This window comes from Heptranchias perlo, chromosome 29, assembly GCF_035084215.1.
Source record: "Heptranchias perlo isolate sHepPer1 chromosome 29, sHepPer1.hap1, whole genome shotgun sequence".
Lineage (NCBI taxonomy): Eukaryota > Metazoa > Chordata > Chondrichthyes > Hexanchiformes > Hexanchidae > Heptranchias > Heptranchias perlo.
The window spans coordinates 37,513,679-37,539,496 of record NC_090353.1 but is presented as its reverse complement, the minus strand read 5'-3'; the positions used below and the strand labels follow the sequence as shown (position 1 = coordinate 37,539,496).

Below are 25,818 nucleotides of genomic sequence, written 5' to 3'. Positions count from 1 at the left end.
CTGGTGGGCAGAGGACTGGCGCCCTCCTCAATGGTGGTCGTGGGGCCCAGACTACTTCCCCAATCTGGACCCCCAAGGATGCAAGATAAGCTTATTACCGCCCCCTTAAAAAGGGTATGTGGTTTTGAGGAGCTCACGATCGTGGTGGACAGGGGCATGACTATGGATGTTGTCTACACGGACTTGCAGAAGGCATTTGATGAGGTTCCACCCAAGAGACTTTTAGGAAAAATAAGAGCGCACAGAATTGGAGGTAACCTCGTGACATGGGTTGGTAATTGGTTGGGAGGTCGGAGACAGAGAGTGGGGATGAAGGGAATGTTCTATGATTGGTGGATGCGACAAGTGGTGTTCCCCAAGGATCGGTTCTGGGGCCTCAGCTGTTCACCGTATTGATCAATAAACACCGGCATGGACCTGTTGGGCCGAACGGCCTGTTTCTGAGCTGTACATTCGATGTAATTGTCTGTTGTGTCTGCTGCTGCTGATTGTGTGATGGTGAGTGTTGGAACTTGTTTATAGGGCTGTTACTTCATTTTCACAGCCAAAGCGTTTGCTTACAGTGAGACAAGCTGCTGCGAGGGGGGACTACAGGCACTCAAGAACGGAAAGTACCTGGACGACAGCTACCTGGAGAAGAGGAGCCCAGCCGGCATGGACTACGTGAGGAGACGAGTGCTTGTGGAGGTGAGGGACCCGACCCGTTCCTTGCTCGTTTAATGATCGCCTGTGGCGTTGCTCACGGATGGCACTGTTTTTATAAAGACAGGAGAGTTATACCATGCAACACACATTGTAGTATTCTGCTGCTAAGGTGGAGCTATGTGAAAGATGGTTGGTCCCTTTAAGGACAGAAGATCTAATTGTTGCAAATAGGCAAATCCTGAGGTCAGAGGGTATTTTCAGTTGGTGGGAAACCAGCAGAAAATGGCTGACTTTCTCTTTTTGCCATTAAGGTAACACAGTAATCAGTAGTGTGACACGATTATCGGTTGTGGGATGCAGTAATCTGTGGCGTGGCGGGGTAATCTGTGGCGTGACGCAGTAATTGGTGGCGTGATGGGGTATTCGGTAACGTGACGCGGTAATCGGTAACGTGACGTTATAATCGGTAGCGTGACGGGGTATTAGGTAGCGTGGCGCGGTAATCGGTAGCGTGACGGGGTATTAGGTAAGGTGACGTGGTAATTGGTAGCGGGATGCAGTAATTGGTGGCGTGACGCGGTAATCGGTTGTGGGAGGCGGTAATCGGTTGTGGGAGGCGGTAATCGATAGTGTTACCTCATGCTTTGATTGTTCTCTTTTCCTCTCTCTCTTTCTCTCTCTCCCCCACTCTTTCTCTTTCCCCCTCTCTCTCTTTCTCCCTCTCTCTCTTTCTCCCTCGCTCTCTCTTTCTCCCTTGCTCTCTCTCTTTCTATCTCTATCTCTCTCTCTCTCTCCCTCTCTCTCCCCCTCTCTCCCCCTCTCTCTCTTTCCTTCTCTCTCTCCCTCTCTCTCTCCCCCCCCCTCTCTCTCTCTCTCTCCCTCCTCTCTCCTCTCTCTCTCTCTCCCCCCTCTCTCCCCCTCTCTCTCTCCCCCTCTCTCTCCCCCTCTCTCTCTCCCTCTCTCTCTCTCTCCTTCTCCCTCTCTCTCTCTCCTTCTCTCGCTCTCTCTCTCTCTCTCTCCCCCCCTCTCTCTCCCTCTCTCTCCCTCTCTCTCTCTCTCTTCCCCCCCCCCTCTCTCCCCCTCGCTCTCTCCCTCTCTCTCTCTCTGTTCCACAGCCTGAAGGATTGCCCCGGGAATACACCTACAGCATCTTCTTCTGTCCCAATGGTATGTAAACTCATTGCAACCAATGGCAAGATGAAGCAGAGAGGCACTTTACCTCCCTGTGGGGGTGGGCCGTGGAATGTAAAGCCGGTTAGAGCAAGCGACAACAGTAACACTTGCTGCAGCGTGACAAGGCACCGAATCACACCCTCCGTATTGCTGCACCACAGATAGTTCATCTTGGTATTTTTTAACCATAATCTCTTGCTGTTTTCAAATTATTATTTTGATTAATCCTCCCTCTGTTTTGTTAATTGCTTTTTTTTTCCAACTCACTTGAGTTGCTAAATTTAGAGTGACATTGAGCCGTCCAGACCAGGAAGAAAGAAAGATTTGTATTTATACCGGGCCTTTCACCACCTCAGGACGTCCCAAAGCGCTTTACAGCCAATGAAGTACTTTTGAGGTGTAGTCACTGTTAAAATGTAGAAAAACACAGCAAGTTCCCACAAACAGCAAATGAGACAAGTGACCAGTTAATCTGTCCGGTGATTGAGGGATAAATCAGAAGTTCTTGGGTTTCATCCTCTGCTGAGTTAAGTGACCTTCCCCAGGGCAGTAGGAAGAGCAATACCATTGGCCACAGTGCCCTGGATCAGCCTTGGTTCCTGCTCCTGATCACTATCTGGGAAGTGTGGGACTCGGGTAACGCCTAGGTTGAGCTCGGCCAGATGAGAATCCTGCGAACCCAAGTGTGCGTTCTTCACGTGACCCTCGACTGTAGGTTTCGGGGTTCCCTCGATCTTATGGGGTCATCGAGAGGATCTTGGAGGAGGATGGTGGTCTACGAGTTGATCAGATTTCTAGCCATCTATCACTGGATTTCTGGATTGGCAGCTGTGCCTTCAGTCGTCTGGCCCCCACTGTCTGGAATTCCCTCTCTAAACCCCTCGGGCTCTCCATCTCCCTCTCCTCCTGAAAACCCCCCTCTTTGACCAAGTTTTTGGCCACTCCCCTCTGTGTTCCTGGAAGTGCCTTGGGATGTTTTTCTCTGTTCAAGGTGTTGCATACATAGAATTACATAGAGTTAGCAGCACAGACCATTCGGCCCAACAGGTCTATCCTGGTGTTTATGCTCCACACGAGCTTCATCTCACCCTATCCCCAAATCCTTCAATTCCTTTCTCCCTCATGTGTTTATCCAGCTTCCCCTTAAATGCACCTATGTTATTCGCCTCAATTACTCCTTGTGGTAGCAAGTTCCACATTCTCACCACTCTCTGGGTAAAGAAGTTTCTCCTGAATTCCCGATTGGATTTATTAGTGACTATCTTATATTTATGGCCCCTAGTTCTGGTCTCCCCCACAAGTGGAAACATCTTCTCTACGTCTACCCTATCGAACACTTTCATAATCTTAAAGACCTCTATCAGGTCACCCCTCAGTCTTCTATTTTCTAGAGAAAAGAGCCCCAGCCTGTTCAGCCTTTCCGGATCGTTATGACCTCTCGGTTCTGGTATCAGCCTTGTGAATCTTTTTTGCACCTTCTCCAGTGCCTCTATATCCTTTTTATAATATGGAGACCAGAACAGCACATTTTTCCTTTTCAAGTATATATTCCCTTTTGAAAGTTATTATTGAATCTGCTTCCACTGCACTTTCAGGTACATTCTAGATCATAACAACTCGCTGCGTAAAAATATTTCTCCTCACCTCCCCTCTGGTTCTTTTGGCAATCACCTTAAACCTGTGTCCTCTGGTTAGCGACCCTCCTATTGGTGGAAACAGTTTTCTTAGTTTACTCTATAAAAATTTTGAAAGCCTTCATTAAATCTGCCCTTAATCTGCTCTGCCCAAAGGAGAACAATCACATTTTCTCCAAACTCGTCACGTAACTGAGGTCCCTCATCCCTTACACCATTCTAATAAATCTCCTCTGCACCCTCTCCAAGGCCTTGACATCCTCCCTAAAGTGTGGTGCCCAGAATTGGACACAATTATTCTGTTTGTACTCTCAGAAAAGATTCACATCTCCACTCCCAACAAGTACGAGTATCAGTACATTCAGAAGCCGGCCAGGATGACACACTTTGATGTGACAGTGAAGGCTCACAACGATGCTCACCTTGCCTTATCGACGGGGCCTCGCGACACGGCGGAAATGGTGGAGATTGTGATCGGAGGGCGGCAGAATGCGAGGACATGGATCGCGGTGAGCAAGATGGGAGAGCCAGTGGCCAGTGCAAGCACACCTCAGATCCTGTCCTGGGACGAGTTCCGAAACTTCTGGGTTCGCTGGAAGACTGGCCTGGTCCAGGTGAGAGATTGTTCCCATGGTAACACACTGGGCGACCTGTTGCATGCCCCTTCACCTTTCACCTGACAGCAAAGGTCCAACCTTAGGGCTGGAACACTTCCTGTTGACAATTTTGGAGCATTTCCCATTTTGTATTCCCGCTCAAATATATCAACAGGAGGAATCTCTCCCCTCCCCCGCACGGCGCCCCCGGGAGGCTCCCCTCCACCGCACGGCGCCCCCGGGAGGCTCCCCTCCACCGCACGGCGCCCCCGGGAGGCTCCCCTCCACCGCACGGCGCCCCCGGGAGGCTCCCCTCCACCGCACGGCGCCCCCGGGAGGCTCCCCTCCACCGCACGGCGCCCCCGGGAGGCTCCCCTCCCCCGCACGGCCTCCCGGGAAGCCCATCTCTCTCCCCCCTCCCCACGCCTGGGGCCCCCATTCAGATCGACACCCAACCAATTATGGACGAGACGAGACCCTTTTCCTATTGGAGGTTGAAAGTCTGGCGCCCAAAGCCCGGGGAGGAGATGGAATTCCAGCCTGTGCTTCCGGAACCATCTTGATATTGTGTTGCCTGGGAGATGCAAGACTCCTTCCAACTTTCCGACGCCCTGTGACTGGCTGCCACAAATCTAAACTAGCATTCTGGTAAACACCACCCCAGTGCCACTTTGAGGAATATCGTTCGGGGAGAGACTGGGTCTCACTCGGGCCGTGATTGGATGGGCCATACAGATTAGGAAGGTCTCAGGTTTAATTCCTGGACTGTGCAGCGTAGGAGCGTTACAATTGGCCTAATTGGGTTAGAGAGGGCGAAACCAGTCAGGATCCCCGCTCCTGACCCCTATCCAGTGACCAGTACTGGACCGTCCACAGTCGAATAGCCTGCTGAGACTCGCTGCTTCGACTCACACCTGAAGGATAGCCACTCGGCCTAGGTCCCGGAGGGTGGTCAGAGGCCCTTGGACCCAGGGGGAATGGAGAACAAGAGAATGTAGCTGGGGAGGCTACACCAGCCAACGTTGGGCGTGACGAAGATCGGCATTGATCGGTGCTGCGCTGCCTGCGGGGGCCCTGCGCTGCCTGCGGGGGCCCTGCGCTGCCTGCGGGGGCCCTGCGCTGCCTGCGGGGGCCCTGCGCTGCCTGCGGGGGCCCTGCTGTGTCTAAAGGCCAGGGTGTCATGAAGGTCTCACTGGACAGATCTTTCTCCCCAGGTTGGACATGGTGCGGTGCCATCGAACGAGTCTCTGATCGTGGAGTGGGCGGGTGCCAGGCTTCCAGAGATCAGTTACATCGGCTTCTCAACTGGCTGGGGCTCGATGGGGGAGTTCAAAATCTGGAGGAAGGAGGAATCGGACGAAAACCACAACGAGGCCTTCACTCTTGGAGTTCCTCACAACGTAGTCCCCGGATCCGAGAGGGCCACAGCCTCCATGATAGGTACAGGCAGAATATCTGGGACCTCGGGCTGTGGGCACTGGGCTAATGGGACCTGATCCAGCCCAAAAAAACAGCTGAAATGTACTGAAGGAAGATGAATAATGAATATTGGATTGTTTGAGGAGGGGGGGAGAGGTAGGGAGGGAGGTGAAGTTACTATGATTGGTCACTTTGGTGGGGTATCGGGGGTCTCTGATGCCCAAGGAACCCGATCCCAGGACGATCAGAATGTTCAGGAGGGGGATCTGGGGTGGGGTCCAGGAGAGGTGGGGAGTCCGGGGGGGTGTTCAGGAGTGAGTGGTTTGTTTGTGATTTATTTCAAATACCCCATTTCGAGATGTTTTGCCCCTTTTCCATTCCCTGAGGTAATGCCCAGACTGGGAGACAGATTTGCTGCGTTTTTAATTCAGAATCACAAGTCCAGTTTATATTTCAATAAGAACGGCCGTCTGTCCAAGACAATCGGTATCACTCACACTTCTTACAAGCATCTTTTTTCCACCGTTGTTTTTATGGCCTTCTTGCTTCCTGCATCCCACGGTCCTCTCCTGACGCTCTCTGGTCCAACGTCTCCAGCTGCATCCGACAGTTGATCCGTGAGACTACACGAGGATCACTGGCAGTGTAACCAGTGACTGGGGGCTCCAGAGCCGAGACCAGCCTTGTCTGTGGGCTCAGCTGGTCCCAGGGCAGGAGGCTGTGTGGGGACTGCAAATGACCTCAGTGAGGGAGGGGGAAAGATCAGGCAGGACCCCTGCTTCTGATCACTATCCAGTGACCCCCCCCCCCCCCGCTGGGAGCATGTGTGTCTCTGCACGCCTGTGTGCGCTTGTGTGTGTGTGTGTGTGTGTGTGTGTGCGCTTGTGTGTGAGTGTGTGTGTGTGTGTGTGTGTGTGTGCGCTTGTGTGTGTGTGTGAGTGTGTGCGTGTGTGTGCCTGTGTGTGTGTGTGTGCGCGTGTGTGTGCCTGTGTGTGTGTGTGCGCGCGCGTGTGCGCGTGTGTGCGCGCGTGTGTGTGCGTGTGTGTGCGCGTGTGTGTGTGCGTGTGTGTGCGTGTGCGTGTGTGTGTGTGCGCTTGTGTGTGTGTGTGCGTGATACCCCCCATGGTCCAGTAGCCTGTCACGCTTGCTGTTTGCGCTGACATATGAGGAGGTTTTGAGGGACTCTGTTGGCCGATGTTGCTGCTGAGGTTTGAGGGAGTCCAGGCAACGGGTATCGAGCCATTATAACCGGTCAAGTTAGAGGTCAGATTCTTTTGATTGGGGCCAGTGACGGTGAGTATTTCTCTCTGTCCGTTGGCCTCTTTGCCACCGATGATTCTGATGCCTCTTTCTCCATTGTTAGGGGACGTGATGGGGCCCACACTCAATAATCTGGATAACCTCCTGCGCCTCCCATTTGGTTGCGGGGAGCAGAACATGATCCATTTTGCTCCAAATGTCTTTGTGCTGAAATACCTGCAGAAAACAAAGCAACTGTGCAGTGAGGTGGAAAGTGAGGCCACCGACTACCTGGTACAAGGTGAGTGACTGACCTGTTAGACTGGATTGGAAAGGATTCCAGGCCAAGTTCTTTATACCGAGACCCCCCGGAGAGGGCCGGAGGGCCGAGACCCCCCCGGAGAGGGCCGGAGGGCCGAGACCCCCCCCGGAGAGGGTCGGAGGGCCGAGCCCCCCCCCCCCGGAGAGGGCCGGAGGGCCGAGCCCCCCCCCCCCGGAGAGGGCCGGAGGGCCGAGTCCCCCGGAGAGGACCAGAGGACCCCTCCTATCAAGGAGAGATCTATCTTGCCTCTGCCCGTTGCCCCCCAGATGTCGGAATGCTGGATGAAGGTAGCTTCGAGTTTCTCTCCCTACTTCAATGGAGCTTCATGGGAGATTGTTGGCGAGCAGATTGCGATAGGACCAAACCAGTTTCCTCTAAGAACTGCGATGATGCGGAGATGCCGGTGGTGGACTGGGGTGGACAAGTGTAAGGAATCTTACAAAACCAGGTTATAGTCCAACAATTTTATTTTAAAATCACAAGCTTTCAGAGATTATCCCCTTCGTCAAGTGAATGAGTGAAAGGTTCTCAAATCGCATTAGGTGTCCCAGCCTAATATAAGATATGCGATTTGAGAACCTTTCACTCATTCACCTGACGAAGGGGATAATCTCCGAAAGCTTGTGATTTTAAAATAAAATTGTTGGACTATAACCTGGTGTTGTAAGATTCCTTACATAAGAACTGTAAGAGTGAGGAGGCCCTTCATCTTTTCTATCTGGATGGAATTAGGATTCATTCTTTCATTGCTGGTGTCACTGGTATTTATTGCCCAGGTTTGATACAACTGAGTAACTTTCTGGGCCACTTCAGAGGGCAGTTAAGAGTCAACCAGGTTGGTGTGGGACTGGAGTGATTTATAGGCCCAGACTGGGTAAGGACGGCAGGTTTCCTTCCCTAAAGGACATTAATGAACCAGTTGGGTTTTATGACAATCCGACAGCTTCACAGTCACTTTTACTGAGACCAGATTTTTAAAAAAACTAAATTCAGATTTTCAAACTCTGCAGTGGGAATTAAAGTTGCTTTTAAACTCAGCTCTGGTGTTTGAAAGGACAGTGTCTAATCCACTGCCTCACCCATTGTACACAAGATCCAGAGCAGATTTCCAGCCCCTTGCCTCGGCTGGATTCGAAGCTGACTCTACGATGTGAAAGATCACTCTTGTCACAGTGATGCCGATCTTTCTCTCTCTGGTAATTTTACTCTGGCCGCCCACTCATTCCAAGCTCATCATCTCTTAACCCAATCCCCTTTCCACAGAATCATAGAATAATACAGCGCAGGAGGAGGCCATTCGGCCCATCTTGCCTGTGCCGGCTCTTTGAAAGAGCTATCCAATTAGTCCCACTCCCCCTGCTCTCTCCCCACAGCCCTGTAATTTTTCCCCTTCAAGTATTTATCCAATTCCCTTTTGAAAGTTATTATTGAATCTGCTTCCACCGCCCTTTCAGGCAGCGCATTCCAGATCAGAACAACTCACTGCGTAAAAAACATTCTCCTCATCTGCCCTCTGGTTCTTTTGCCAATTACCTTAAATCTGTGTCCTCTGGTTCCCGACCCTCCTGCCACTGGAAACAGTTTCTCTTTATTTACTCTATCAAAACCCTTCATGATTTTGAACATCTCTATCAAATCTCCCCTTAACCTTCTCTGTTCCAAAGAGGACAATCCCAGCTTCTCCAGTCTCTCCACATAGACCCTCATCCCTGGTTCCATTCTAGTTAACCTCCTCTGTGTTGCCGTTTGGCTGGTTTTTCCTCCAAGTGAGAATTGGAGGAGAACGTCAAATAAATACAACCCTGGACAGATTCTTCTCTGACTTGCCTCCCCTGCAGGATATCAACGGCAGCTGACCTACAAACGGGAGGACGGCTCATACAGTGCATTCGGTGAGAGGGATTCTTCTGGGAGCATGTGGTGCGTGAATTTATTCAGTCTCTATGAATATGAGGGTGAGATAACAATGGGGGAGAATTCCCCTTTCCCTCATTGAGATGAGCAGGTTGGGAAAGGGAACAAAGTGATGTTTTATAACCAGTGCCAGGGTCAGAGGTCACCAGGTCAAGCTTCTTGCGTCCTCTGATCTTCCCAAGTTCCCAATGCCCCATCTACATACTTTCCTTCTCCCTTTCACTCTCACTCTGTTAAAATCAGTACCAAACAGGGAGGGAAGACTGAGCAAGGCGAGGAGCTCCGCAGTTTTGAGGTGCTGGAAATGAATGAGTTTGGGAGACAGTGCGATGAGACTGACAGATGGCGGGCAGTGGTGTCCCACAGGGATCGGTGCTGGGACTGCCGTTGTTCACCATTTACAGAAATGATTTGAACTCGGGAATCGGAAGTACAATTTCAAAATTTGCAGACGACATCAATTTGGGGGGTGTGGTTAATACCGAGGAGGACAGTGACAAAACTTGCTGAATGGGCGTGTAATTGGCAAATGAATTTCAATACAGGTAAGTGTGAGGTGGTGCATTCTGGTAGGAAGAATAGGGAGGCCACACACTGCTTGGATAATCAGTGTCTAAATGGGGGAGAGGAGCAGAGGGATCTGGGGGTACAGATACACAAATCACCAAAAGTCGTGACACAGGTTAATAAGGCCATAAAAAAGGGAAACCAAGCACTGGGGTTCATTTCCTGAGGGATAGAATTGAAAAGCAGAGAAATTATGTTAAACTTGTATAGAACCTTGGTTAGGCCACACTTGGAGCACTGTGCACAGTTCTGGTCTCCATATTATAAAAAGGATATAGAGGCACTGGAGGACTGAGAGGTTATAACTATCAGGAAAGATTGAACAGGCTGGGGCTCTTTTCTCTAGAAAAGAGAAGACTGAGGGGTGACCTGATAGAGGTCTTTAAGATTATGAAAGGGTTCGATAGGGTAGACATAGAGAAGATGTTTCCACTTGTGGGGGAGACCAGAACTAGGGCCATAAATATAAGAGAGTCACTAATAAATCCAATAGGGAATTCAGGAGAAACTTCTTTACCCAGAGAGTGGTGAGAATGTGGAACTCGCTCCCACAAGGAGTAGTTGAGGTGAATAGTGTAGATACATTTAAGGGGAAGCTCGATAAACACATGAGGGAGAAGGAATTTAAGGCCCCAAGCTCTGGAATTCCCTTCCCTTTTTACCTCTCTCTCCTCTTTTAAGATGCTCCTTAAAACCTACCTCTTTGACCAAGCTTTTGGTCACCTGTCCTAATATCTCCTTGTGTGGCTTGGGGTCAAATTTTGTTTGATAATCGCTCCTGTGAAGCACCTTGGGACGTTTCACTATGTTAAAGGCGCTAGAGAAATGCAAGTTGTTGCTGTTGTTGAAATGCTAAGAGGGTGAGATGAAGTGGGGTGAGAGGAGGCTCGTGTGGTTTATAAACACCAGCACAGACCTGTTGGGCCGAATGGCCTGTTTCTGTGCTGTAAATTCTGTGTAATTCTATGATTGATTTTAGCCCAATGAGGATAGAGGGAGAGAGTGTGGGACAAGGAGGAGGGAGAGAGAGTGTGGGACGAGGAGGAGGGAGAGAGAGTGTGGGACGAGGAGGAGGGGGAGAGAGTGCGGGACGAGGAGGAGGGGGAGAGAGTGTGGGGCGAGGAGGAGGGGGAGAGTGTGGGACAAGGAGGAGGGAGAGAGTGTGGGACGAGGAGGAGGGGGAGAGAGTGTGGAACGAGGAGGAGGGGGAGAGAGTGTGGGACGAGGAGGAGGGGGAGAGAGTGTGGGACGAGGAGGAGGGGGGGAGAGTGTGGGACGAGGAGGAGGGGGAGAGTGTGTGGGGCGAGGAGGAGGGGGGGAGAGTGTGGGACGAGGAGGAGGGGGAGAGTGTGTGGGGCGAGGAGGAGGGGGGGAGAGTGTGGGACGAGGAGGAGGGGGAGAGTGTGTGGGGCGAGGAGGAGGGGGAGAGTGTGGGACAAGGAGGAGGGAGAGAGTGTGGGACGAGGAGGAGGGGGGGAGAGTGTGGGACGAGGAGGAGGGAGAGAGAGTGTGGGGCGAGGAGGAGGGGGAAAGAGTGTGGGACAAAGAGGAGGGAGAGAGAGTGTGGGACGAGGAGGAGGGGGGAGAGTGTGGGACAAGGAGGAGGGGGAGAGTGTGGGACAAGGAGGAGGGGGAGAGTGTGTGGGACGAGGAGGAGGGGGGGAGAGTGTGGGACGAGGAGGAGGGGGAGAGAGTGTGGGACGAGGAGGAGGGGGAGAGAGTGTGGGACGAGGAGGAGGGGGAGAGAGTGTGGGACGAGGGAGGAGGGGGAGAGAGTGTGGGACGAGGGAGGAGGGGGGGAGAGTGTGGGACGAGGAGGAGGGGGAGAGGAGGGGGAGAGAGTGTGGGACGAGGAGGAGGGAGAGAGAGTGTGGGACGAGGAGGAGGGGGAGAGAGTGTGGGACGAGGAGGAGGGGGAGAGAGTGTGGGACGAGGAGGAGGGGGGGAGAGTGCGGGACGAGGAGGAGGGAGAGAGAGTGTGGGGCGAGGAGGAGGGAGAGAGAGTGTGGGACAAGGAGGAGGGGGAGAGAGTGTGGGACGAGGGAGGAGGGGGAGAGAGTGCGGGAGGAGGGGGAGAGAGTGCGGGACGAGGAGGAGGGGGAGAGAGTGCGGGAGGAGGGGGAGAGAGTGCGGGACGAGGAGGAGGGGGAGAGAGTGTGGGACGAGGAGGAGGGGGAGAGAGTGTGGGACGAGGGAGGAGGGGGAGAGAGTGTGGGACGAGGGAGGAAGGGGAGAGAGTGTGGGACGAGGAGGAGGGAGAGAGTGTGGGACGAGGAGGAGGGAGAGAGAGTGTGGGACGAGGAGGAGGGGGAGAGAGTGTGGGACGAGGGAGGAGGGGGAGAGAGTGTGGGACGAGGGAGGAGGGGGGGAGAGTGTGGGACGAGGGAGGAGGGAGAGAGAGTGTGGGACAAGGAGGAGGGGGAGAGTGTGGGACGAGGAGGAGGGGGAGAGAGTGTGGGACGGGGGGAGAGGGAGAGAGTGTGGGACGAGGAGGAGGGGGAGAGAGTGTGGGACGAGGAGGAGGGGGAGAGAGTGTGGGACGAGGAGGAGGGGGAGAGAGTGTGGGACGAGGGAGGAGGGGGGGAGAGTGTGGGACGAGGAGGAGGGGGAGAGAGTGTAGGACGAGGAGGAGGGGGAGAGAGTGTGGGACGAGGAGGAGGGGGAGAGAGTGTGGGACGAGGAGGAGGGGGAGAGAGTGTGGGACGAGGGAGGAGGGAGAGAGAGTGTGGGACAAGGAGGAGGGGGAGAGTGTGGGACGAGGAGGAGGGGGAGAGAGTGTGGGACGGGGGGAGAGGGAGAGAGTGTGGGACGAGGAGGAGGGGGAGAGAGTGTGGGACGAGGAGGAGGGGGAGAGAGTGTGGGACGAGGAGGAGGGGGAGAGAGTGTGGGACGAGGAGGAGGGAGAGAGAGTGTGGGGCGAGGAGGAGGGGGAGAGAGTGTGGGGACGAGGGAGGAGGGGGAGAGAGTGTGGGACGGGGGGGAGGGGGAGAGAGTGTGGGACGAGGAGGAGGGGGAGAGAGTGTGGGACGGGGGGAGGGGGAGAGTGTGGGACGGGGGGGAGGGGGAGAGATCGCGGGACGGGGGGGAGGGGGAGAGATCGCGGGGCGGGGGGGAGGGGGAGAGAGTGCGGGACGAGGAGGAGGGGGAGAGAGTGTGGGACGAGGGAGGAGGGGGAGAGATCGCGGGACGGGGGGGAGGGGGAGAGATCGCGGGACGGGGGGGAGGGGGGGGAGGGCGCGGTGCGTGGAGGGGGGAGAGAGTGTGGGACGAGGAGGAGGGGGAGAGAGTGAGGGGCGGGAGAGGGGGCGGGGCGGGGAGGGGGTGGGAGGACCAAGAGAAGGGGGTTCAGAGGAGAACTGACCATCGGGACCGACCGCTGAAGAAGAGACGAGAAGGGTGATGATCCAGAGAGAGGCTGGGACTGGAGGTGAGAAATGGAGCCCGTATCAGGTGACACGGCTTTAATTGACATCATGTGACCTCAGTAACATGAGTAAATTTCTCTTAACTCAGCTTGATCTGTTAATTCCCGTAACCTTTAAATCTGGGAATGTTGGAAGCTCTCACTCAGGCCCTTGGCCTGTGTTGCACAGTCTGTATCTCAAGGATAATGTTCTGGCTTGTATTATCGGGTGGGCTGTGATTGGCCCTGATGCTGAGATGTCTCCTGTTTGGAACGATGTTTCTGTCCCGAGAGCTGAAATGAAGAAGTGAAGTGATTGGGTCAGAAACTCCGTCGCAGAGCGCGGGCCCTTTGTTAATGACCCAGCCATTATCTTCCTTCGACACACAATGCCCAGCAGCGGGACGTTGCTCACATAAAATACACAACTCAGTTGAGTCCTGCTAAACACGGAGCTGTTTTTGCCAAGAAGTTTCCAGCTTACATCAGGCAGAGAAAAAAAACAAACAGTTTGTAAATCTTTGGCCCACAGCCCGTCACTATTTCATTCAGAGATTCAGTCGGAACAAAAAACTAAAACATGAACAAGGCCAGATTCTTCGCAAAAGTGAGTTGTGTGATGAAAAGTCTGTGTGGATTCCAGGTGACACTTGGTGGCAGCGACTCCGGCTTAATATTGGATCCAATCCTTGGGACTCGAAGTGTGTTTTGCATCACTTCCTTAAATACCACGATTCAGATATGATGCGATGGTGTGGGACTGAGCCTCACGGGGTGGGAGATCACCGCCCGGTGTGGGACTGAGCCCCATGGGGTGGGAGATCACCGCCCGGTGTGGGACTGAGCCCCACGGGGCGGGAGATCACCGCCCGGTGTGAGACTGAGAGACACGGAGCGGGAGATCACCGCCCAGTGTGGGACTGAGAGACACGGAGCGGGAGATCACCGCCCAGTGTGGGACTGAGAGACACGGAGCGGGAGATCACCGCCCGGTGTGGGACTGAGCCCCATGGGGCGGGAGATTACCGCCCGGTGTGAGACTGAGAGACACGGAGCGGGAGATCACCGCCCGGTGTGAGACTGAGAGACACGGAGCGGGAGATCACCGCCCGGTGTGGGACCGAGAGACACGGAGCGGGAGATCACCGCCTGGTGTGAGACCGAGAGACACGGAGCGGGAGATCACCGCCCGGTGTGGGACTGAGAGACACGGGGCGGGAGATCACCGCCCGGTGTGGGACTGAGCCTCACGGAGCGGGAGATCACCGCCCGGTGTGAGACTGAGAGACACGGAGCGGGAGATCACCGCCCGGTGTGAGACTGAGAGACACGGAGTGGGAGATCACCGCCCGGTGTGGGACTGAGCCTCACGGAGCGGGAGATCACCGCCCGGTGTGGGACTGAGAGACACTGAGCGGGAGATCACCGCCCGGTGTGGGACCGAGAGACACGGAGCGGGAGATCACCGCCCGGTGTGGGACTGAGCCCCATGGGGCGGGAGATCACCGCCCGGTGTGGGACCGAGAGACACGTAGCGGGAGATCACCGCCCGGTGTGGGACCGAGAGACACGGAGCAGGAGATCACCGCCCGGTGTGGGACTGAGAGACACGGAGCGGGAGATCACCGCCCGGTGTGGGACCGAGAGACACGGAGCGGGAGATCACCGCCCGGTGTGGGACAGAGAGACACGGAGCGGGAGATCACCGCCCGGTGTGGGACTGAGAGACACGGAGCGGGAGATCACCGCCCGGTGTGGGACTGAGAGACACGGAGCGGGAGATCACCGCCCGGTGTGGGACTGAGAGACACGGAGCGGGAGATCACCGCCCGGTGTGGGACTGAGAGACACGGAGCGGGAGATCACCGCCCGGTGTGGGACTGAGCCCCATGGGGCGGGAGATCACCGCCCGGTGTGGGACCGAGAGACACGGAGCGGGAGATCACCGCCCGGTGTGGGACCGAGAGACACGGAGCAGGAGATCACCGCCCGGTGTGGGACTGAGAGACACGGAGCGGGAGATCACCGCCCGGTGTGGGACCGAGAGACACGGAGCGGGAGATCACCGCCCGGTGTGGGACTGAGAGACACGGAGCGGGAGATCACCGCCCGGTGTGGGACTGAGAGACACGGAGCGGGAGATCACCGCCCGGTGTGGGACCGAGAGACACGGACTACAATTGTCTCTGTTTCCATCCTCAGCCTTTGCTATGTTAGTTTATCTTAGCCGGGACCCCATGATTCTCGTCACCAACCCTGCCTTCGGGACGGGAAAAATCCATTGGGGTTCCTGCCTCTGATCGACTAACTGCGGCTGCGATCAGGACCTGACGGGGTTCAGCTGAGCTGTCGTTGAACACTCACCGTCCAGGCACACACATGGAGAATGGTCACTTGGGGGAGGCTCCGGGAGGATGGACTCCACCCATTGTATCCAAACTCCAGTGAGAGTAAGGAATGCAGTGGGTCCAGAGGCTGCACCGTGTCCAGATGTTGCGCTGACGGGGATTTTCCACTTGTGAGTTCAACAGCCAGTGATTTTCCCCCTATTTATTGCAATGGACCAGAAGAAAGCAGAACAGGAAAACCTCAACTAATATATATAACGCACCCCCACGGATATATAACGCACCCCCACGGATATATAACGCACCCCCGCGGATATATAACGTGCCCCACGGATATATAACGCACCCCCGCGGATATATAACGCGTCCCGCGGATGATGTATAACGCGTCCCGCGGATGATGTATATATAGGAAGAGCCAGTACCCTCTGGGTTGGGGGGTGAGGGTGTGTGAAAGTATTTTACACTTAAGAAAAGGATGAACTACTCCATTCAGTGAGGACATGTTGCGGGAGGGGCCTGCGTGTCATCTGGGTTTTACGTGTAATGTGGGCCAAACAAATAGTGGCGTGACCGGAATTTACAGCTAACTGTGTTTATTTGGAGAAAAGAATGAAAGAGAGAGTGAGATTTCCAACTCTGGAGCCTGTTCCATTGCATGAGCATTTGGTGATCTGGTATAGTCATTGAAATGAAATCAACTGCATCATTACATCATAAAACATCAGCACACAAAAACAGATGTAAACAGGGATCGTACAGGCACAGCATTCAGGTCCGACTCCCAGAGGCACTGCCCCTTTCTGCCCCTGGGCCATGTCGATGTAAAATACCACAGTAAATCATCTCGAAATGGCAGCTCCCCCCTGTGTGATGCCTGGTGTGATTCAGTCCCTCACGGTGAAAGACTGTGACAGGCTGTTACTTAACACTTGAAGAATTCACCGTGTGCTGTTTGCTGACTCCTGCTCTTCCCGCTGTGGGGGGGGGGAAGGATGTAATAATGGTCTGATTCAGTGGTTGAGAAGGCTGGCCTTACTCCGGCTGACACTGCCTTGAGCTGGGGCAGGCACAGAGGTCATTAGCTGCAGTTTGCTTAATAGGTTTTGGGGCCTCCTGAGATTTTAAAGCACAGACCTAATTTTGCAGTTTTAACATTTAATCGTAGATGCCAATTCTGTTGTGAAGGTGCTGATTTTGTAAATAAGTCTTTTCGGGAACTCTGTATTACGACATAATAATAAAAAAAACTGACATGGCTCATTTTCAGAGAGTTTGATGGCGGCCTTAATCTAACATTCCTCTTGTTTTGCCTCTTCCAATCTGATTGGCTCCAGCCAAGCAGACAACTTGTAAACAGCCCCTCACGGGGTGGGTTAGTTTGCGGTGTGAATGGCTGTCATTGGTTCACTAGGTGTTGGTCAAGGGATAAATATTGGCCCTGGACACCAGGGAGAACTCCCTACTCTTCTGCAAAATAGCACCATGGAATCTTTTATGATACCCGAGAGGGCAGACTTGGTTCAACATCTCTTCTGAAAGACAGTACCTCCAACAGTGCAGCACTCCCGCAGTACTGACCCTCTGACAGTGCAGCACTCCCTCAGTACTGACTCTCCGACAGTGCGGCGCTCCCTCAGTACTGACCCTCCGACAGTGCAGCACTCCCTCAGTACTGACCCTGTGACAGGGCAACGCTCCCTCAGTACTGACCCTCCGACAGTACAGCACTCCCTTAGTACTGACCCTCCGACAGTGCAGTACTCCCTCAGTACTGACCCTCTGACAGAGCAACGCTCCCTCAGTACTGACCCTCTGACAGAGCAACGCTCCCTCAGTACTGACCCTCCAACAGTGCAGCACTCCCTCAGTACTGACCCTCCAACAGTGCAGCACTCCCTCAGTACCGACCCTCCGACAGTGCAGCACTCCCTCAGTACTGACCCTCTGACAGAGCAACGCTCCCTCAGTACTGACCCTCCGACAGAGCAACGCTCCCTCAGTACTGACCCTCCGACAGAGCAACGCTCCCTCAGTACTGACCCTCTGACAGAGCAACGCTCCCTCAGTACTGACCCTCTGACAGAGCAACGCTCCCTCAGTACTGACCCTCCGACAGTGCAGCGCTCCCTCAGTACTGACCCTCCGACAGGGCAACGCTCCCTCAGTACTGACCCTCCGACAGTGCAGCGCTCCCTCAGTACTGACCCTCCGACAGTGCAGCGCTCCCTCAGTACTGCATTGGGAGTGTGAGCTTAGATTTTGTGCTCAAGTCTCTGGAGTGGGACTCGAACCCACGACTTTCTCACTCCGAGTTGACAGTGCGACCCCCTGAGCCATGGCTGGCACTGTAGTGACCAGGAGCCTGTTCGCTCAGTTGAGATCCGCTAAGTTGCCACTGCCTGGAGATTGAACCTGGGACTTTCTGGTCAGAATTCCAGCACCCCCCCATCTCAAGTTTTAGAGTCACCCCGGTGAAAATAAAAATCTCTTATCCCATTGCAGTGACCTCACGGTCTGACACTGTGTGGTCAGATCAGCTCATGTACAGCAGGATCCTGTGTCCATCTCCTCTCCATCACCAAAACCGCCTACTTCCACCTCTGTAACATCTCCGTCTCCGTCCCTGCCTCAGATTATCTCACGTACAGTAATAATTCAGTGATGTTTAACTCCAGCCGTGTGTCTATGTTTGGAGGTGTAGATGAACACACACTGTTACTAATATCTCTCTCCCGCCCATGTCTGTGTTTTCCCCCCTAGGCTGACGGCCTTTGTACTGAAATCGTTTGCACAGTCCCGTGGGTTTATTTACATTGATCCCAAGGAGCTGGCCACTGCCAAGGACTGGATTATTCGACACCAGAAGGAGGACGGCTCCTTCCCAGCGGTCGGGCGGATCCTGAACAAGGACATCCAGGTAATGTAGCCCCTCCCCGGGAAACAAAGCCCCCTTCACCGGCACAAAGTACCACAGCGGGAGGCCGCCAGAGATTGTCCACAAGATCTGGCGCACGGCTCCCCAGACACCAGGGGGGATCTCGGGGAGGGTGAGGGGGATCTCGGGGAGGGTGGGGGGGATCTCGGGGAGGGTGAGGGGGATCTCGGGGAGGGTGAGGGGGATCTCGGGGAGGGTGAGGGGGATCTCGGGGAGGGTGGGGGGGATCTCGGGGAGGGTGGGGGGGGATCTCGGGGAGAGTGGGGGGATCTCGGGGAGAGTGGGGGGGATCTCGGGGAGAGTGGGGGGATCTCGGGGAGAGTGGGGGGGGATCTCGGGGAGAGTGGGGGGGATCTCGGGGAGGGTGGGGGGGATCTCGGGGAGAGTGGGGGGGATCTCGGGGAGAGTGGGGGGATCTCGGGGAGGGTGAGGGGGATCTCGGGGAGAGTGGGGGGGGATCTCGGGGAGGGTGAGGGGGATCTCGGGGAGAGTGGGGGGGGATCTCGGGGAGGGTGAGGGGGATCTCGGGGAGAGTGGGGGGGATCTCGGGGAGAGTGGGGGGGATCTCGGGGAGGGTGAGGGGATCTCGGGCAGTGAGTAGATCTATTAAAATTAGTGTCAGTGGCTAAAATGCTGTCACCATAGCCACACTTGTGGCTGGTCAGTGATTCCTCTTGGCCAACACTGCGTTCTAACAAGGCTCCCATCTGCCTGATCGGGTGGATGTGAAAGTTCCACAGCATTAATTGAAGCACTAATCGAAGCATTAATCGAAGCATTAATCGAACACTAATCAAAGCATTAATCGAACACTAATCAAAGCATTAATCGAACACTAATCGAAGCACTAATCGAAGCACTAATCGAAGCATTAATCGAACATTAATCGAAGCACTAATCGAAGCATTAATCGAACACTAATCGAAGCACTATTCGAAGCATTAATCGAACACTAATCGAAGCACTAATCAAAGCACTAATCAAAGCACTAATCGAAGCACTAATTGAAGCATTAATTAAAGCACAAATCGGAGCACTAATCGAAGCACTAATCGTAGCATTAATTGAACCACTAATCGTAGCATTAATCGAAGCACTAATCGAAACACTAATCGAAGCATTAATCGAACACTAATCGAAGCATTAATCGAACACTAATCGAAGCACTAATCAAAGCACTAATTGAAGCATTAATTAAAGCACTAATCGGAGCACTAATCGGAGCACTAATCGAAGCACTAATCAAAGCACTAATTAAAGCACTAATTGAAGCATTAATTAAAGCACAAATCGTAGCATTAATCGAAGCATTAATCGAACACTAATCGAAGCACTAATCGAGCACTAATCGAAGCACTAATCAAAGCACTAATTAAAGCACTAATTGAAGCATTAATTAAAGCACAAATCGTAGCATTAATCGAAGCATTAATCGAACACTAATCGAAGCACTAATCGAGCACTAATCAAAGCACTAATCGAAGCACTAATCGAAACATTAATCGAACACTAATCGAAGCACTAATTGAAGCATTAATTAAAGCACAAATCGGAGCACTAATCGGAGCACTAATCAAAGCATTAATCGAAGCACTAATCGAAGCATTAATCGAAGCACTAATCGAAGCACTAATCGAAGCATTAATTAAAGCACAAATCGGAGCACTAATTGAAGCACTAATCGAAGCATTAATCGAAGCACTAATCGAAGCATTAATCGAAGCACTAATCGTAGCATTGATCGAAGCACTAATCGAGCACTAATCGAAGCACTAATCGAGCACTAATCGAAGCACTAATCGAGCACTAATCAAAGCACTAATTGAAGCACTAATCGAAGCACTAATCGAAACATTAATCGAACACTAATCGAGCACTAATTGAAGCATTAATTAAAGCACAAATCGGAGCATTAATCGAAGCACTAATCGAAGCATTAATCGAAGCACTAATCGAAGCATTAATCGAAGCACTAATCGAAGCATTAATCAAACTCTAATCGAAGCACTAATCGAGCACTAATCTAAGCACAAATCGAAGCACTAATTGAGCATTAATCGAAGCACTAATTGAAGCATTAATCGAAGTTTGTGGGAGTTCTCCCAGCGTCCGATTCAATATTCCTTCCTCAACCAACATCACCAAAGCGGATTGGCTGGTCATTGATCTGATTGCTTTTTGTGGGATCTTGCTGTGTGCAATTGGTTGTCGTTGACCTATCGAAGTGCCTCCGTGCCCAATCATTTCTCTGTGGAGTCCAGCCCGGGCTGACCGGTAAATATCTCCCTCTGATTATTTCAGGGTGGGATTCACGGGAAGATCTCGCTGACGGCCTATGTAGTCGCTGCTCTTCTGGAGACAGGCATCACCTCTGAGGTACGGTATGAGTTACTCATTTTCCCTCTGCAGCATCCTCTGGCTCACACTTGGACAATGGCTAATCAGCGAGGGGCACGACACTCATGGGACCGAACCCCAGGGATTAGTCGGCATCACCAGGGGAGGAGCGGAGAGAATTGGGGGGAGGCAGTGGTGACCTGAATTACATTCGTTACCAATGGTCTTGTCAAGAGTTAGTGGTGAGGTCACCCTGCTTCGCCAAACCCATCCTCTTGCACTGATTGGCTCCTAAACCCCTGAAGGCACAGCATCTCTTTCCAATTACCCAGAGAAACTTGGGGCAAAGTGAAATGATCAAAACACTTGAGGTTCTTCTGCAGCCGCACTTCCAGGAAGTTATGCCAGGAATCCCATTATATCGAGTCAAGGCTCCTCCCTCCTCCGTCTGGTACGTAGAATTATAGAATCTTACAGCACAGAAGGAGGCCATTCGGCCCGTCGTGCCTATGCCGGCTCTCTGAAAGAGCTGTCCAATTTAGTCCCACAGCCCAGCTTTGTTCCCCATAACCTGCAAATTAATCCTCTTCGAGTACTTGTCCAGTTGCCTTTTGAAAGTTCCTGTGGAATCTGCTTCCACCGCCCTTTCAGGAAGTGGGTTCCGGATCTTAACAAGCTTCTGTGTGAAACAATTTCTCCTCATTTCCCCTCTGGTTCTTTTGCCAATTATGTTAAATCTGTGTCCTCTGGTTACCGACCCAATTGCCTGTGGAAACAGTTTCTCCCTACTTGCTCTATCAAAACCCCTCATGATTTTGAACACCTCTATTAAATCTCCCCTTAACCTTCTCTGCTCTAAGGAAAACAACCCCAGCTTCTCCAGTCTCTCCACATAACTGAAGTCCCTCATCCCTGGTACCATTCTAGTAAATCTCCTCTGCACCCTCTCTAAGGCCTTGACATCCTTCCTAAAGCCTGGTGCCCAGAATTGGACACAATACTCCAGCTGAGGCCTAACCAGCTTCCTTGCTTTTGTATTCAATGGCTCTGTTTACAATCCCAAGTATCCCATACGCTTTCTTAATCGCCTTATCAACCTGCCTTGCCACCTTCAATGATTTGTGAATATGCTCCCCCAGGTCCCTCTGCTCTTGCACCCCCTCAAAATAGCACCATTTAGATTATACGGCCTCTCCGTGTTGTTCCTCCCAAAGTGCATCACTTCACACTTATCCGCATTAAATTTCATTTGCCAAGTGTCTGCCCATTTCACCAGTCTGTCTCTGTCCCCCTGAAGTCTGTTACTATCCTCCTCACTATTTACTATATTGCCAAGTTTTGTATCATCTGTAAACTTCGAAATTGTGCTCCAGGTTATTTATATATAAAACCCGAGCATATCCTGCACTTCTTGACTCGAGCCCTCACCTTCCAGCTCCTGATGAGATGTGTGTCCTTCCCAGTGTGGGTCCCGGTCCATCAAATTACAGACTTTGTACAAGAAACTCACAGGTTTTCACCCAGGTTTTACCATGTACCTGACCAGACTGTGTCCAGTGACCCGAGACCACATCCTCCCTGTGCTTCCAATGGGCCAAATGGAGCAGATCTTCCAGCCGGACCAAGCTTCCTAATGTGGAGGAGAACCAGAGGGGGGTGAATGAGTAAAGGTCCCTCTACACTGTCCCATCAAACACTCCCAGGGCAGGTACAGCACGGGTTAGATACAGAGTAAAGCTCCCTCTACACTGTCCCATCAAACACTCCCAGGGCAGGTACAGCACGGGTTAGATACAGAGTAAAGCTCACTGGCACCCCATGCTACAGAGGTTTGAACATCTGCCTCTAACCACTGCACTCCCACAACTATTCAGTTGTGTCTGTGATCAGGTAAATGATAGGGTTAATGGTATGTGACGAGTGAACTCTGTGGTGCGGAGAGAGTGATGGATGAAAGAGTTAGTCCTTTTTCAGTAGCTGGATGTAACTGGTGGAGGTTTGTGTAAATCTCGGTCCCCTCTGACTGGCTCTGAGTTTGTAGTGGTACAGTAAGGGTTAACAGTGGGCCAAAGGGGATTCCCTGTGGTTTTTAACAGAGATGGGAAGAATGTTCGAATTCCTTGAACTCGTTTTAATTCGGGCATTTCCTGCTCTCACTCTCCATCCCAGCGATGGCAGGCATGCAGGGATCAGGAAACAGGAAGGAACTCTGACCCTGTAACTGAGTCACTGCACAACCAGGCCGCAGTGGGGGGCAGGGATCAAGGGCAGTGATGTGGGTCCGTGCAGATCGGGGGGAGTGAGGTGGGCCCGTGCGGAGCGGGGGGAGTGAGGTGGGTCCGTGCGGAGAGGAGGGAGTGAGGTGGGCCCGTGCGGAGAGGAGGGAGTGAGGTGGGCCCGTGCGGAGAGGAGGGAGTGAGGTGGGTCCTGTGCGGAGAGGAGGGAGTGAGGTGGGTCCGTGCGGAGCGGAGGGAGTGAGGTGGGTCCGTGCGGAGCTGGGGGAGTGAGGTGGGTCCTGTGCGGAGAGGAGGGAGTGAGGTGGGCCCGTGCGGAGCGGGGGGAGTGAGGTGGGTCCGTGTGGAGCGGAGGGAGTGAGGTGGGTCCCGTGCGGAGAGGAGGGAGTGAGGTGGGTCCGTGCGGAGCGGGGGGAGTGAGGTGGGTCCGTGCGGAGCGGGGGGAGTGAGGTGGGTCCGTGCGGAGAGGAGGGAGTGAGGTGGGTCCGTGCGGAGAGGAGGGAGTGAGGTGGGTCCGTGCGGAGAGGAGGGAGTGAGGTGGGTCCGTGCGGAGAGGAGGGAGTGAGGTGGGTCCGTGCGGAGAGGAGGGAGTGAGGTGGGTCCGTGCGGAGAGGAGGGAGTGAGGTGGGTCCGTGCGGAGAGGAGGGAGTGAGGTGGGTCCGTGCGGAGCGGGGGGAGTGAGGTGGGTCCGTGCGGAGAGGAGGGAGTGAGGTGGGTCCGTGCGGAGAGGAGGGAGTGAGGTGGGTCCGTGCGGAGCGGGGGGAGTGAGGTGGGTCTGTACAGGGCACGCTGTCCAGCAGGATGATTGTACACGTGGAGTTAACACTTTTGTTGTCTACATTTGTTGGTTAGGAAGAAAAAGCCGCCGTTGGGAAGGCCAAAGATTTCCTGGAGACGAACACGTATTCCGCGGATGACCCGTACACCACGGCACTCTCGGCCTACGCACTGACCCTCCTGCGGAGCACACATGCCTCAGCAGCACTGAGAAAACTCAACAACATGGCTGTCACGCAAGGTGTGTTCAAACTTGTCCTATGACAATGTACATGTGATGATTATCAGTGTGGAGTTTACACTGGATTGCCGGTGCAGAGTTTACACTGGATTGTCGGTGCAGAGTTTACACTGGATTGCCGGCGCGGAGTTTACACTGGATTGCCGGTGTAGAGTTTACACTGGATTGCCGGTGCAGAGTTTACACTGGATTGTCGGTGCGGAGTTTACACTGGATTGCCGGTGTAGAGTTTACACTGGATTGCCGGTGCAGAGTTTACACTGGATTGTCGGTGCGGAGTTTACACTGGATTGTCGGTGCGGAGTTTACACTGGATTGCCAGTGTAGAGTTTACACTGGATTGCCGGTGTAGAGTTTACACTGGATTATCGGTGTAGACCTCACACTGGATTGCCGGTGTAGAGTTTACACTGGATTGCCGGTGTAGAGTTTACACTGGATTATCGGTGTAGACCTCACACTGGATTGCCGGTGCAGAGTTTACACTGGATTATCGGTGTGGAATTTACACTGGATTATCGGTGTAGACCTCACACTGGATTGTCGGTGTCGAGTTTACCCTGGATTGCCGGTGTAGACCTCACACTGGATTGCCGGTGTAGAGTTTACCCTGGATTGCCAGTGTAGAGTTTACCCTGGATTGCCGGTGTAGAGTTTACACTGGATTGCCGGTGTAGAGTTTACTCTGGATTGCCGGTGTAGAGTTTACCCTGGATTGCCAGTGTAGAGTTTACACTGGATTGCCGGTGTAGAGTTTACTCTGGATTGCCAGTGTAGAGTTTACTCTGGATTGCCAGTGTAGAGTTTCCTCTGGATTGCCGGTGTAGAGTTTACACTGCATTGCCGGTGTAGAGTTTACACTGGATAATCGGTATAGATAAGAGAAGTGAGCATAGGGGAACATCCAAGCAATAGTGATCACAACATAATAAGGTTTAAGATAAAGATTGAGAAGGACATAAGTAAGACAAAGACCAAAGTAATAAATTGGAAAAGAACATAAGAAATAGGAGCAGGAGTAGTCCATCCGGCCCCTCGAGCCTGCTCCGCCATTCAATAAGATCATGGCTGACCTTTGACTTCAACTCCACTTTCCCGCCTGATCCCCATATCCCTTGATTCCCTTAGTGTCCAAAATCTATCGATCTCAGCCTTGAATATATTCAATGACTGAGCATCCACAGCCCTCTGGGGTAGAGAATTCCAAAGATTCACAACCCTCTGAGTGAAAAAAGTTGATTTCAAGCAGATGAGAATGCAACTCGGGAAAATAAACTGGAAAAATTTAATGACAAAGAGACAGAACATCAGTGGGAAATATTTAAAACGGTGATCAATAGAGTCCAGGAGAAATAGATTCGACAAAAAAGCAAGAACAAACTAGCCAGTAAAGACACACCATGGATAAATAAAGAAATAAGGCTAAAATAAAGAGAAAGAAACACACTGAGAATGACAAAAGGGACTATGAAGAGATTAGGAAAGAAGTTTAAAAAAAACAATTACAAAAGCAAAGAGAAACTACAATATTAAATTATCAAGGAATATAAAAAGAAATAGTGAAATATTCTACAGACACATAAATAACAAAAGAAAAATCAGGATAGGGATAGGGCCACTGAGGGATGCAGACGATAAACTCACAGATAAAGACAGCGAAATGGCAGAAATATTAAATAATTACTTTATCTCAATGTTTATTAGGGAGACTAACATGGTGGGCATGACATTAGAAGAAGTGATCAATAAAGATGGAAAAGGGGGAGATAATTGATAAACTAATAAAACCACTGGTCCGGATGGATTGCATCCGAACATATCAAAAGAAGTTGGGAAGAGATAGCAGAAGCAATATTACATTAAAAAAGGGAATAGTGCCAGAGGACTGGCTGACAGCTAATGTGATTCCTATATTTAAAAAGGGAGATAGGACAAGTCCAGGGAACTATAGACCAATTAGCTTAACATCGGTTATAGGAAAGATAATAGAATCTTTACTCAAAGATGTAATAGAAAAACATCTAGAAACCG

At 52.6% G+C, this 25,818-nt stretch overlaps 1 protein-coding gene across 1 annotated transcript in view; it reads left to right on the top strand.

Moving 5' to 3' along the window:
* The window catches only part of cpamd8 (C3 and PZP like alpha-2-macroglobulin domain containing 8), a 176,921-nt gene that overhangs the window by 102,467 nt on the left and 48,636 nt on the right, over positions 1 to 25,818 (top strand). Inside the window, exons 21-29 of the mRNA XM_067968643.1 lie at positions 545 to 687; positions 1,761 to 1,812; positions 3,768 to 4,066; positions 5,263 to 5,488; positions 6,831 to 7,007; positions 8,867 to 8,948; positions 18,024 to 18,180; positions 20,500 to 20,574; positions 23,622 to 23,787. Coding sequence (XP_067824744.1) covers positions 545 to 687; positions 1,761 to 1,812; positions 3,768 to 4,066; positions 5,263 to 5,488; positions 6,831 to 7,007; positions 8,867 to 8,948; positions 18,024 to 18,180; positions 20,500 to 20,574; positions 23,622 to 23,787 — 1,377 coding nt within the window. The remainder of the gene's footprint in view (positions 1 to 544; positions 688 to 1,760; positions 1,813 to 3,767; positions 4,067 to 5,262; positions 5,489 to 6,830; positions 7,008 to 8,866; positions 8,949 to 18,023; positions 18,181 to 20,499; positions 20,575 to 23,621; positions 23,788 to 25,818) is intronic.